This window comes from Myxine glutinosa, chromosome 6 (genome assembly GCF_964187855.1).
Source record: "Myxine glutinosa chromosome 6, kmMyxGlut1.1, whole genome shotgun sequence".
Lineage (NCBI taxonomy): Eukaryota > Metazoa > Chordata > Myxini > Myxiniformes > Myxinidae > Myxine > Myxine glutinosa.
Genome location: NC_136266.1, coordinates 90,331,177 through 90,346,414, shown reverse-complemented (window position 1 = coordinate 90,346,414; position 15,238 = coordinate 90,331,177). Strand labels below are relative to the sequence as shown.

The window sequence follows — 15,238 nt, the reverse complement described above, 5'->3', positions numbered from 1 at the left end:
GGGAGAGCAAACCTATAGTTCCCTCCGGAGAAACCGGTAGGGGACTAATTGAATAAAATTTTAGGGAAAATACATGCATCTCCCCATGACTATTTGACAAGCTCATTAAAAATCTTAAACAGGAAACACGAATAAATGATGGTGAGGTATACACAAATTGGAATCGTACCTTGAACAGTGTACTTCTGCTGGTCATACTTTAAGACCGTCTGAAAGCAAACGTGAATGTTTTATTTAAAGCCAAAAACTTAACCATCCTCTTTGCAAATAAAGTACAATTATCAAACAGCCTTCAACACAGAGACCATATTGTTTATATATTTAACTGAACGTAGAACATGGGGGGGGGGGGGGGGGAGGAGAGGGGAAGAGTTGGTGGGGGTAATATTGGAAATATAATAATATTGATCGATTTGTGATATTGATTTGATAATAATATTGATTTGAATAACATTGACTGGTAATAGGAGTAGTAGATTGGTAGTAGTAGTAGTAGTAGTAGGTCGTAGTAGTAGTAGTAGTCGTAGTAGTAGTAGTAGTAGTAGTACTAGTAGTAGTACTAGTAGTATTACACATATATATTGCTGAAGATATACTTCTTGTAACAACAAACAACAACGGGCATTTTAAGGCCATTTTCCCTGTTAGAGCGGGGGTTAGCCTTGCGGGACCCATGACGATCTTCTCCATTTTGCCCAATTTTCTGCATCTCCCCTTGTTAACACCCTTGGCCTGCATTTCTTCTTCCACCACCTTTAGCCAAGTCTTTCTCGGTCTTCTCCATCCTCAACTTCCTTCTACATTCATTTCCATCACTCTTCTCAACCAGTCACTTTCATCCTTCCTCAACACATGACCAAAACATCTCAACCTGTTTCTCTTCACAGCATCCATCACAGGCTCTATTCCCATCATCTTTTGCAATTCATCATTTGTCTTCCTCTCTCTCAACGATACTCCGCACATCCACCGAACCATTCGCATTTCCACCCTTTCCAGCCTTCATTGCTGCTCTACATTCATTACCCATGTCTCGCTCCCATAAATCATAACACTTCTCAAACATGCAGCATACACTTTTCCCTTCAGCTTCAACGACACCCCTCCTCGTCAGCACGCCACTCAGTTCCCGAAACTTCTTCCATGCACATCTCACTCGAGCAACCGTTGCCGAGTCTGATCCACCTTCTCCATTTCAGCATGTCTCCTAGGTAGCAAAATGTTTTCACACCTTCCAGCTTCACGCCGTCTCCAAGATCCAACTTAACATTTCCTCCATCTGCAGCTCGCTCCGTGCACACCTTACACTTGAATGTAACTGCCACACTGGTTAATGACCCTCTCAGACCACTACATTTTTGATGAACACACTCAGTGCACATTGTACATTGAATGGAGTTCACTCCGACACCCTTCCTGCACACAGCACACGGACACTTCCCAGTTCTTTCCACCTCACCACATGCTTTACCACTTGCCATCACCTTCGTTTTTCTGATATTTCACCCTCAGACCTTTTGTCTCCATACATTCCTTCCACTTGTTCATCTTCTCCTTCAGTCCCTCCATACTTTCCGCAATCAACACCAGATCATCTGCATACAACAACTTCCACGGTAAACCCTGCTTTACATTCCAAGCCAGCACCTCAATCACAGCTACAAATAGTAGTGGACTTAATGCCAACCCCTGATGCACTCCCACCTTCACCTCAAACTCAACACTGTTCCTGTCCTTCATCCTTACAGCTGTGCGCGCTCTCTCGTACATTGCCATCACTACTCTGATCAACCATTCCTCAACTCCTAACTTCCTCAATGCCCATGTCAGTACTTCGCGTGGAACCCTATCGAATGCTTTCTCCAGATCAACAAACCCAAGAAACACCTTCTTCCTCTTCTCCATGTACTTCTCCTGCAACCGCCTTACAATAAAAAGCGCGTCTGACGTTCCTCTTCCTGGCATAAATCCAAACTGCATTTCGTCGATCTTCACTTTCTTCCTTATCCTACTCTCCAACACCCTTTCCAATACCTTCATTCCATGCTCCAATAACTTTATCGCTCGATACGAGCCACTGTCCAGAGGGTCACCTTTCCCCTTGTATAAAGGGACGAGGGTACTCAGTTCCCAAACCACTGGAATGCGGCCTTCTTTCAAGATCCAACCACCAGATTACAGATCTCTGTCATTCTCTTCACACCCCAACTTCCCGCTGCCTTCAACATATCTCCCACAACTCCCGTCGGCCCTCCCGCTTTTCTACTCTTCATTGCTTTTATCGCTTCCTCAACTTCCTTCTCAGTTATCTTCTCTACCGGTCCTAAAACGGGGTTACTCTCGATGTTGCAGTCCCATTCATTCTCTGCATTCAACAGCATTTCCATATATCTCTTCCATCTTCCTTTAGTTCCATCTGGGTCCACAACGATTTGTCCCACTTCATCCTTCAAGCAACTCACCCCCATCACATAGCACCTCTCTTTCGCTATCTGCTTTGCAATCCTGAATACCACTCTCTGACCCTCTTCCGAATCCAAGCGTTCTCCGAACATTTTCCTACATGCCTCCTGCGCCTTTGCTACCTCTTTCTTTGCAGCCTTATAACCTTCATGTTCTGCCTTTTCTGCCCCCGTACCCTTCGCCTTCTGCCACTCCTTGAACTTCTTCCTCTTCTCGTCAATCCTATTTCCAACTTCATCATCCCACCACCATGTTTCCGAGTGCCTCGGTGGTCCTTTCGTCCATCCACATACCTCACCAACGGCTCCCAACAGACCATCTTTCATTGACATCCAACCACTTTCAAGCTCAACCACATCATCCTCTGCCATACTCAGCCTCTCTTTTAATGCCTCCCTCACTGTCACCTCTTTCAACATCCACACCTTCATTCTCGGTTAGTACTTCACCCGCCGAGCTCTCCTTGCACCTTTCACCCTTATGTCGCAGACAACCAAGTGGTCCTGTGAAACAGCCTCCTACCCCGGGATCACCTTTGTGTCCCGGAGGTACCCCCTATCTCACCTACGCACCATCAGGTAGTGAACGGTTGTCATCGACCCACCTGACGTGTATGTAACAAGCTTATTATCCTCTTTCTGGAACTGAGTATTACAAATCAACAAACCAGCTCCATCAGCAAACTCCAAAATCCTTTCACCTTCTCCATTCCTCACACAAATATCCGTAACCCCCATGAACTCCTTCAAAACCGTCCGTACTCCTTCCCACATGCCCATTTAGGTCTCCTACCACAACAACTTCCTCATCTTTCACGTTTTCCATCAGCTTCTCTATCGCACACCAGAACTTTTCCCTCTCTTCATCGCTCCGACCGATCTGCGGAGCATATCCTGAGATGACGTTCACCAAGAGCTTTCCAATCATCATTTTTACCATCAACCTTTCACTCACTCTCGTCACACTCGCCACACTGTCTACAAACTCCTCAGAAAACAGGACACCGACACCATGCACGCCTTCCGGGCACCCTTTCCACACAAACTGGTATTTCTGTCCCTGCCTATCCTTCACCATTCTCACACCACTTCCCTTCCATCTCGTCTCCTGCACACAACACGTCCACTCTTCTTCTGACCAATACTTCCACCACTTCTCCTGATCCCCCTGTCATTGTCCCTACATTCCATGTCCCAAACCTCAGAAACCGATCTCCACGTGGGGCATCAGACGTTTCGTCGTCATAAATGGAGTGATTTCCACCCTTTCTTCGATCGGGTTCCCCACCTTGAGTTTTGACGAGAGGGAGTGCACGGGGTACTTTGGGCTGTACCCTGCCCATATGTAAAGTTGCAACTTCACAGTTGCAACAAGATGTTGCAACCACTTCTTGTAGAAGACACATAAAGCTAACCCTACATTTTGCAATATAAATACACAAATTTGAAGCAGTTTTGTAAATATTTTCTTCTAAATATTACTCATACCCATTTAATGCCTCATCATACACAATATTCTGATGTACCATTCTCTGATACAGAGCATCAGTGCTGCCGAAGCAGTTTCTTGGCAGTGTTTATACTGAGTGGTTTGCCATTGCCTTCCCAGCAAGAATTTGAAATATCACCATTGTGCCGACGATCGCTCACCTACTCTTTGCAAAGGACAACATGGGCTCTTTAACGTCCAACAACTAATGCCAGCAGACAGGACGCCCAGTTTAACATCCATCAGAGATGGCCCACACATTGATGAATCACCCTGCCTATGAAACACTGGGATGACAGTTTGTAGCTGGGTCGGGAACCGAACTCAGGCTAGACAGATTAGCGCCGAGTGTGCATATCTCTAGGCCGTCTTGCCAGCCCTTGCACAGTATAGAGTAGTTTTTAACAGGGTAATAAAAACTCAAACAGCATCCTGAGCAGCAGAAATTGGAAGCTCAGTTATTGTACACTTTTTTAATGCATTGTACTGAAAATGCAGTGCAGTGATCTACATTGTGAGAATGTAATTTTTACTGGAAACAAACTTACATTGATCTCACCAGTTGCAACCACTTTAGATTTCACCTGCTCCTTCTTTTTCTCTTTGATGTACTGCATAGCAACTGACAAGTTGCATTAAGAAATAATGTCAAAAAACAAATGTGTGAAATGCAACTAACATAATTTTCAAGTTGATCAAAATATGAAAATGAAAGATTAACTCGCCCAAACCACCCCCACCCCTCCCGGAAACATACGAGTATGTGGCCTAGCAAACATACACACTCCATACAAGCAAGTGGATATGCGAGAACTGCATTTCACTGCAAATACATGCAAGAACTCTAAGGAAGAGTTCTCCCCAGGAAATTATCATGGACCACCATAAACAGAAGCTCGTTGATCTGTGTACAAAGATCAAGAAGAATAAAGATACCTTTCACGTGAATGACTTTTGTTCCCCATGATCGTGCACTGGCAAGAAGATTGTGGCTACATCCTTCCTGTAGGACATAAGTGCTCTACTTGGCCAAATAGCATATTGATAAACAATGGTATAAAAACCAACAAAGCAAGGACATTAAGGTTTCAGCCAACAATGGAGCAATTAAATCAAGCATAATAACATTGTAACCACCATTTAAAAAAACAACAGCTGTAGCATCATTAAAAAATGTTTAGCAAATGCTCAGTTTACAAATTATAACTTAAAAAGGGAGACAAACCTGTATTACTTTATTCGCAAGTTGCTTCCCCCGACTCGTCTGTAAAAAAAAAAAAAAAAAAAAAAAACAGAACAAGGTGGATCAGAACCAAGAATAACATATTTCCGAAGAGGGGCGTTTCATCTTTTCACAATGTTTGTGAATCACAGTAGAAAATATCCAGTACTAAATATTTAATTTTGTCTGCGAAACATATTGGCAGCACCAAGTAGAGGAACAATACATGTTAACATTATTACCCTGGGCAGTATTTTGTTACCCCTAGGCCCTGATGGACCAAATACATTAAAAGCCTGAAATCTTTGCCAAGAAAACATAAGCCCTCAAAGTAAAAAAACCAAACAAAACAAGAAAAAGAGCAATCAGAGATTGCAAACCCTCACCAGGATGTATTTTCAGTGGTTTTTAAGGCTTTTGTGTTAAAACAAATATGGCGGCCGAACCACGTGACCGATGAGATCATTATTTTTTTTCTAAACTAATTTATTCCGAGATTATGCTCAAGAAATTTCATCTTGATCGGATGAAGTTTTGTACTTGTCGAATTATGACGTCATAATGGAGGCACCTATGACATCATCATTAACATATTTTATTCCCCATGGAGAGTTCTTTACAATGAGCCATATCTCAATTTTTTCTATTCAACACTTTCCGAGATATAGAGGTGCAAAGTTTTTAGATTTTTCCAAGATGGCGGCCGAACCACGTGACCTTTGACGTCATAATTATCATTTAAAAAAATTATACAGGTGGAGTTGCACCTATGGTGAAAATTTCCTGTCAATCGGACCAACGGTTGCAGAGAAAATCATATTTATTCTGTGCGGACAAACAGACAAACAAACAAACAGAAAAATGAAAAATCACTCATAGAGCGACACTTGGCAAAACAGAACAAAGTAGAATGGCACTCAATAGAGAATCCTTTTGACCTCACAAATAATTGGTGGTTGAATTCAGTAAGCCGATATGAAAATCCAATTCAAATTTCAAGTCAATCAGATGAAAATTGAGGCTTTTAGAAATTCAAAAAAAGTGGTTGACCTTTGGTCTATGTTGACCTTTTAGCCTACGCTGATCTCAAAAATAGATGGTGGTTGAATTCATTTTGCCGATATGTAAATCCTATTCAAATTTCAAGTCAATCGGATTAAAATTGAGGATTTTAGAAATTTGAAAAAAGTGGTTGACCTTTGGCCTATGTTGACCTTTTGACCCCAAAAATAGTTTCCCAATTTAGTTACTCGATATGCAAATGCTGTTCAATTTTCAACTCAATCGGTTGAGAATTGACAGCTTTTTAGATGAAAATTGATGATTTTTAAAAGTTGACCTTGAGTTGACCTTTGACCGTTTGACCTCAAAAATAGTATTTTTCCCAATTTAGTGACTCGATATGCAAATGCTGTTCAATGTTCAAGTCAATCGGTTGAAAATTGATGGCTTTTTAGATGAAAATTGATGATTTTTAAAAATTGACCTTGAGTTGACCTTTGACCTTAAAAACGGTTGAAAATTGATGGCTTTTCAGATGAAAATTTATGATTTTGAAAATTTGACCTTGAGTTGACCTTTGACCTCAAAAAGTTAATTTCCCAATTTAGTGACAATATACAAAAGCTATTCAATTTTCAAGTTAATCGGATTTAAAATGGCGATTTTAGAAATTTGACCTCCAGATGACCTTTGACCCCAAAAACAATAGGCTTCTCATTTGGGACGACCTATACAACTTGGTGAAGTTTCATGACGATCGGTTCAGAATTGTGACCTGTAGGCCAGTGACAAACAGACAAACAGACAAACAGACAAACAAACAGACAGACAGACAGAACCACAAACGCAACCGACCAATATACTTGAAAAATCTTCGATTTTGCAAGTAACAAACACACACACAAACACACACAAACAAACAAACACAAACCAGAGTGAGCAACATACTTGCAAATATATATTTTTTTTTTTGCCAAGTAACAAACAAACGGACTCAAATGCAATACCCTCTCCTCTGGCGAGGGTAAAGAAATAGAAAGTAGAATTTGACGTGAACGCGCCAATGTATAAGCCTTCACCCACGTTAAATGTAAGCACACTGATGTTTGTTTGATATCAATTAAAGTTCAGATGAAACATTGAAAGTCCTTTGAGAGAGCGAGAGAAAGCGAGAAAGAGAGAGATAGAGAGCATATCAGATAGAAAAGACAGGTAAGTAAAAGGGAGACAAAGTCAGATGCTTCTATTCTCGAGTTATGGTCGACAAACTGATTTTCAAAAGGCACATGACTTTTTACCTGATCAATCTAAAATAGAGTCGGTTTATCTTTGTATTACAGTCAATAGTTATACCAAATTTGTTCAAAATCCATTCAGCGGTTCACGGTAACAAAAAAACTGCTACTTTCAGACAAAGGTCACATGACCTTTGAGACAAAAATTGAATCAGTTCATCTTTGCATCATAGTACATACTTCTACCAAGTTTGATCAAAAGCACTTGAGCAATTCACAAGTTACTGAGGTAACAAAATCATCACACATGGAAGAACAACCTGAAAGCATAATGCCTCTGCATGACCTTTGACCCCAAAATATACTCAGTTCATCTTTGCGTCACAATACATCTATGTACCATGTTTAGTTGGGAAAAAAAAGAAGCAGTTTAGCAGTGCCATGTTTAGTCAGCAGTTCACAAGTTTTCCCCACAAGCTAGCCTTGTGCCCCACAATGGCTCACTGTATTGTTATTTTATCCTGAAGCACAGATAAATTCAACAAAATAGCAGTGGCGGCCATCACGTTCATCACATGCTAATTTTACGAATAATAATAATAAATAAATAAACAAGAAGACGTCATGCGTAGCATGATACTTGCAAACCCCCCCCCCCCCCCCCCAAGTTTTCCATTGATACAGCAAATTTTCCATTTCATGAAGATTAAAATTTACAATCTTGATCAAAGCTCGGGTCAACAGGATGGAAATTGACGATTTTTTAGATGAAAAATGATGATTTTGGAAGGATGACCTTGAGTTGACCTTTGACCTTTTGACCTCAAAACTAGTTAGTTTCCCTATTTAGTGACTCGATATGCAAGTCCTCTTCAAATTTCAAGTCAATTGTATGAAAATTGAGGATTTTAGAAATTTGGCCTATGTTGACCTTTTGGCCTATGTTGACCTTTTGGCCTATGTTCACCTAAAATAGAATTTGTGGTTGAATTCAGTGACCAGATATGCAAGTCCTTGTCAAATTTCAATTCAATTGGATGAAAATTGAGGATTTTAGAAATATGGCCTATGTTGACCATTTGGCCTTTGTTGACCTCAAGAATACTTGGTGGTTGAATTCAGTGACCAGATATGCAAGTCCTCTTCAAATTTCAAGTCAATTGGATGAAAATTGAGGATTTTAGAAATTTGGCCTATGTTGACCTTTTGGCCTATGTTTACCTCAAGGATACTTGGTGGTTGAATTCAGTGACCAGATATGCAAGTCCTCTTCAAATTTCAAGTCAATTGGATGAAAATTGAGGATTTTAGAAATTTGGCCTATGTTGACCTTTTGGCCTATGTTCACCGAAAATATAATTTGTGGTTGAATTTAGTGATGAGATATGCAAGTCCTTTTCAAATTTCAAGTCAATTGGATGAAAATTGAGGATTTTAGAAATTTGGCCTATGTTGACCATTTGTCCTTTGTTGACCTCAAGAATACTTGGTGGTTGAATTCAGTGACCAGATATGCAAGTCCTCTTCAAATTTCAAGTCAATTGGATGAAAATTTGGCCTATGTTGACCTTTTGGCCTATGTTCACCGAAAATATAATTCCTCAAAAATGACCTCAAAAAATGACCTCAAAAATACTTGGTGGTTGAATTCAGTGACCAGATATGCAAGTCCTCTTCAAATTTCAAGTCAATCGGATGAAAATTGAGGATTTTAGAAATTTAGCAAAGTTGGTGACCTTTGGCCTATGTTGACCTTTTGACCTATTGACCCCAAAAACAATAGGCTTCTTGCTTTTGACCAACTCTACCATTTGGTGAAGTTTGGTGAAGATCGGTTGAAAATTGTGACCTGTAGGCCGGTGACAAACAAACAGACAAACAGACAGAACCACAAACACAACCGACCAATATACTTGAAAAATCTTCGATTTTGCAAGTAATAACCGCAAGCCACTGGAACAGTATTTCATCCTGATTAGTCAAACCGTTTATTGCAGTCAAACCATTTAAGATTGCGCATTGTGCAGCCACGGTCATTCAATAAAATAGTATTTGATGACCACACCTGCAAAAAAGTATGTATAGGTTTGACTGCAGTCTGTGCAGCCAAGGCAGGTTGACTGGAAGATTCCGGCAAAGGTTTTGTCTCTTTCCGATTAGTGATGACATAGCCCACATCCTTGCTCCAGAATCGCTCGATTACCTGCACCGACAATTTGGAAAGTCAGACAATCCCGTCTTTAGGTACTAGGCAATCCAACGACAGTAGCAGTTAGTTGTTTTGGACATGGTAAACATGTCTCTCATGAAATTAAACATACACAGTACTGTATTCACAAAAAAAGTTTAACTAGAGCGGAGTGAATGGCATGCCATCGCAAATGCCCATGTTTCCCACCGAAAGCAAAGTTGAGAGATGGAAAAAAAGTTCTACCAACAATGACGCAATATCAAATTTTGAGTTGAAAAAGAAAATTGTGTTTTGACCCCTGTGACCCTAAGTCCCCAAACCTGGCCATGAACCAGTTGTCAAATCCAAGAACTCCTTACATATTCCATGCGTCTCCCAAAGTTGATTTCATATACAAAGTTTCATTTTAAAATCCTTTTTAATGTATTGCAGTTTGACCTTTTGAATTTTGATCCTACCACAGGGGGGTAGGGCCAAAACTGATACTGCTCTCACACTTTCTTGCCATGTGGTGATCATAACTATAAAGTTTGGTGAATTCCTGCACAAGCTTTTAGGGGATATCGCGACGGACGGACAGAGACACAGATGGACTGAGCCGATTACAATAACCCTCCATTTTTTTTTCCCCCAAAAGCATTTCCCCTTGCTTTAGGTGGGAAGAGTGGGGATTTACAATTGCATGCCATTGACTTCACTCGAGTTTGTTTATGGAATAAAATTAAAATTTTATTTTTGTTTATGGAATATGGTGCCCATTGACTTCACTTTATTCCTTTCTACATCCTTATCAGGCCTCCAGTGCATTAAGTTGAACTCTTTAAATTTAGCCAAAACATTCAAATAGGAGGATGAACCACCATGATCTGGTGTTGGGCTAGCGGCTAGGGTGCCAGCTTAGGATCCCAGGATCCTGGGTTCGAATCCCGGTCGATCGCTGAATTAACGCCAGGGGGGTTGACTCAGCCTGTCATCCTTCCGAGGTCAGCTAATTGAGTACCAGTTCACTGGTAATTCCCTGCTTGTCGTAAAAGGCGGCAAAAAGGGTTGGCGGCAGGAAGGGCATCCGGCCGTAAAACATCGCTTCAAAAAGGGGACCAAAAAAAAAAAAAAAAAACAACAACCACGGTTCCCGAAAAAGGCCAACCCCCGCTTTGCAGGGAAAAATGGCCTCTAAAGGTGTTTTTTTTTTTTTTTTAACCACCATGATCTGAGAATTATTTTTTAAAGCAATGGTAGATCAGATGGTGCGCAGCACTTCAACAGTTACAATGAGCTGTCAGTTTGTACACAAGCTCCTTACCCCTCCCAGCTGTTGCAGTTCTTTCTTCATGAATTTTGCAATTTGGGGGCTGAGTACATCATCCAAGAAGAACCGCTTGCCATGCAAAGGGGCCAAATGGCTGGCTTTCCGCATCCTTTCTACAGACAGGACAAAAATAAATAAATAAATACATACATAAAATATCACATACAAAACAAACATCTTAGAGATTGATAACTATGGGGTAAGGGGGGGGAGGCAATTACACATTTTACAGAAGTACTCATCTGTCCACACATGACGTAATCAACACGAAGAGAGTTGCCTGAAAACCACTTGGTTATGCTTGCATTCAGATTTGCTCCCAAAACTCACTGGAGTTTCCACACCGCAACAAACACTTTTTTGTTTTGTTCACAAAATAATTATCAACAACCACATTTGAATATCTTCAAATATCTTCTATCATTTGATATTATATATCTATTATATATATATTTATATATAATAGATATGATATTATATATATATTTGATATTATATATTAAATATCATTTGAATATCTTCTATCATTTGATATTATATATCTATTATATATATATTTATATATAATAGATATGATATTATATATATATTTGATATTATATATTAAATATCATTTGAATATCTTCTATCATTTGAATATGTGCCTTGTGGTCCTTCTCATGATCAACTATTCTTTCAAGCACTAAGCGATGTGTGTACCAAAATCAAAGCGGATCTCGATCATGTAAAGGGCATTGGTACCTATGATGATATCAACATTTCTGCCGCAGAAACATGTGTCCCTGATAGCCTGTACCTGCTCCTTAAATGGCTGTATACCAACTCTGACGAAGCAGATTCAACTGAAGAGTTGTCCAGAAGTTGTCCTAAACTTCTTCCTGAGAAGGAAGTTATGGAAGCGATAAAAGCAATGAAGGGTAGAAAAGCGGGAGGGCCGACGGGAGTTGTGGGAGATATGTTGAAGGCAGCGGGAAGTTGGGGTGTGAAGAGAATGACAGAGATCTGTAATCTGGTGGTGAAAGAAGCCGCATTCCAGTGATTGGGAACTGAGTACCCTCGTCCCTCTATACAAGGGGAAAGGTGACCCTCTGGAGTGTGGCTCGTACCGAGCGATAAAGTTATTGGAGCATGGAATGAAGGTATTGGAAAGGGTGTTGGAGAGGAGGATAAGGAAGAAAGTGAAGATCGACGAAATGCAGTTTGGATTTATGCCAGGAAGAGGAACGACAGACGCGCTTTTCATTGTGAGGCAGTTGCAGGAGAAGTACATGGAGAAGAGGAAGAAGTTGTTTCTTGGGTTTGTTGATCTGGAGAAAGCATTCGATAGGGTTCCACGCAAAGTATTGACATGGGCATTGAGGAAGTTAGGAGTGGAGGAATGGTTGATCAGAGTAGTGATGGCAATGTACAATAGAGCGCGCACAGCTGTAAGGACGAAGGACGGGAACAGTGGTGAGTTTGAGGTGAAGGTGGGAGTGCATCAGGGGTCGGTACTAAGTCCACTACTATTTGTAGCTGTGATGGAGGTGCTGGCTCAGAATGTAAAGGAGGGTTTACCGTGGGAGTTGTTGTATGCAGATGATCTGGTGTTGATTGCGGAAAGTATGGATGGACTTAAGGAAAAGATGAACAAGTGGAAGGAATGTATGGAGACAAAAGGTCTGAAGGTGTATATCGGAAAGACGAAGGTGATGGCAAGTGGTAAAGCATGTGGTGAGGTGGAAAGAACTGGGAAGTAGCCCTGTGCTGTGTGTAGGAAGGGTGTCGGAGTGAACTCCATTCAATGTACAATGTGCGCTGAGTGGGTTCATCAAAACTGTAGTGGTCTGAGAGGGTCATTAACCAGTGTGGCAGCTACATTCAAATGTAAGGTGTGCACAGAGGGAGCTGCAGATGGAGGAAATGTTGAGTTGGATCTTGGAGACGGCGTGAAGCTGGAAGGTGTAAAAACATTTTGCTACCTCGGAGACATGCTGAATGGAGAAGGTGGATCAGACTCGGCAACGGTTGCTAGAGTGAGATGTGCATGGAAGAAGTTGCGGGAACTGAGTGGCGTGCTGATGATGAGGGGAGTGTCGTTGAAGCTGAAGGGAAAGGTGTATGCTGCATGTGTGAGAAGTGTTATGACTTATGGGAGCGAGACATGGGTAATGAATGTAGAGCAGCAACGAAGGTTGGAAAGGGTGGAAATGCGAATGGTTCGACGGATGTGCGGAGTATCGTTGAGAGAGAGGAAGACAAATGATGAATTGCGAAAGATGATGGGAATAAAGCCTGTGATTGATGCTGTGAAGCGGAACAGGTTGAGATGGTTTGGTCATGTGTTGAGGAAGGATGAAAGTGACTGGTTGAGAAGAGTAATGGAAATGAATGTAGAAGAGTAATGGAAATGAATGTAGAAGGAAGTAGAGGACGGGGAAGACCGAGAAAGACTTGGCTAAAGATGGTGGAAGAAGAAATGCGGGCAAGGGGGTTAACAAGGAGAGATGCAGAAAATAGGGCAAAATGGAGAAGATTGTCATGGGGACCGCAAGTCTAACCCCTGCTCTAGTAGGGAAAATGGCCTTTAAAATGCATGTTGTTGTTGTTGTTGTAACCACATTTGAATATCAATGCTGATGCAGCAATCGGTGAATAAATACATAATGAATTCGCTACAACCTTCAATGTGTGACCCTTCGTCCTAATGTCAAGTTTGGTTGAGATTGGGTAAGTAACGAGCGAATGTATCGCGGTCAAAAATCGTCAGACAGACACAGACAGACACCAAATTGCGTATTTTAGCATGTTGATTCTTACCCATCCTCAGCACCTTACATTTCTTCAGGTTAAACTGAATGTGCCAATGCAATAGTTTACCAAATCTGCAAATTTGTAACGCGTCCTCTTCACCCCACTACGGAAATCATTGATGTGAATTATGAATAATAATGGTTCAAGTACTGAGCCACAAGTACCCACTACTTAATCCTCACAGCAAGACATCCTCCCACTCACAGCCACTCTTTACTACCAATCACTAATCCAGTTTCCAATCCAGGTAGCTACCTGACCAGCCACTCCACAAGCCCTCACCTTACCCAACAACCACCTGTGCGGTACCTTATCAAATGCCTTCTGAAAGTCGATACACTACATAGTACATTCATAGCCATTCCCTCATCCATCCAATCAGAAACTGCTTCATAAAACCAATTTGTTAACGTACCTCACTACTCCCACCACTTTGAATCTCTGTCCACACAGGATCTTCCACAGTCTCCATTAAATCCCTCCTAAGGCTCAACATCCCCTCTTTCTAAATACTGTATAGTGTATTTTACCCAGATCGCCACTTCTCATCAAATTATCCTGTCACACCTCTTCATCTTGTACTTGTAGCTTTCTAGTGCTGTCCAATTGCTCTCTGCACGAAACCATGTCTCGCTTACTGCGTACGTATCGTACATATCACTACACTGTACACTGTACTCGAACTTAAAGCTCTTCCTCAATCCTATTGTTTAAAATCCTGGCGTCGGTAAAAGAATAGTTCGACTTTTCAAAGTTTAGACCTAAAGTATAGTTGAATCGCGAAAAATATGAGGAACATTATAAATATCGGTGGAATTATTGGTTTATAAAGACCTGTAAATAATGATGGCGCTTACGTGCAGAAAGACGAAAACCCGCCGACTCGTATTCAAGCTCGCGCTCTTTCAATAACATTCAGCGCATGCGCACTGCCATCACCCATTCAAAACGAGAAATTATTTTGACTTATTTTATCTGTTCGTTTAATACATTTTATTCTTCATAGAAACATATTATTAGGATGTTAGGGACGAACGACCCACACATGTAATTGCAGTTTAATATCTGAAAAAGATTAGGCAGGAAGGAAGTGGCTTTTAGCTCCGCCCATTTGAAATGTGCCACGCCTACCGGACTGACGAGGGTTCCCAGGCACACGATCAACAATTGAAAAAATTGACAAATATACAATAGTTCTGGCAAGTCCAAAAGGTCCTCGACCTCGCAGTTTCACCTATTAAAATATTGGATATTGGGATAACAACATCGCAGGTGAAGACGCAGACATAGCGCGGACACCGCCGACGCAACCACCACCACCACCACCACCACCACCACTACGACTCATCAATTCGCAATTATTGGAGCATTCTAGAAGGGAAAATGCAGGTGAAGCTGAGAGATTGGAATGGATTATTAAGGATCCTATCTTTACATAGGAGAACTCTTTCACTGAAACAATTTGTCCTTCCCAAACTGTTGTTCAGGCTTTTTTGCACAAGTGTTCCTGATTGGTTTCTGGCTAAGATGCAAAG

At 41.2% G+C, this 15,238-nt stretch overlaps 1 protein-coding gene across 3 annotated transcripts in view; it reads right to left on the bottom strand.

Annotated features, from left to right (window-relative positions):
- The window catches only part of LOC137430093 (protein DBF4 homolog A), a 31,089-nt gene extending 16,462 nt beyond the window's left edge, over positions 1-14,627 (bottom strand). For 2 of the 3 annotated variants that reach the window (XM_068120639.2, XM_078780133.1), the window contains exons 1-7: positions 14,561-14,627; positions 10,905-11,023; positions 9,476-9,613; positions 5,177-5,215; positions 4,888-4,954; positions 4,500-4,573; positions 170-209 (exon numbers count right to left, since the gene is read on the bottom strand). In XM_068120639.2, the coding sequence (XP_067976740.1) occupies positions 170-209; positions 4,500-4,573; positions 4,888-4,954; positions 5,177-5,215; positions 9,476-9,613; positions 10,905-11,023; positions 14,561-14,618 (535 nt within the window). In that variant the 5' untranslated portion in view covers positions 14,619-14,627. The remainder of the gene's footprint in view (positions 1-169; positions 210-4,499; positions 4,574-4,887; positions 4,955-5,176; positions 5,216-9,475; positions 9,614-10,904; positions 11,024-14,560) is intronic. The other variant, XM_078780132.1, reaches the window with a different exon arrangement.
- Between the last annotated feature and the right edge of the window lie 611 nt (positions 14,628-15,238).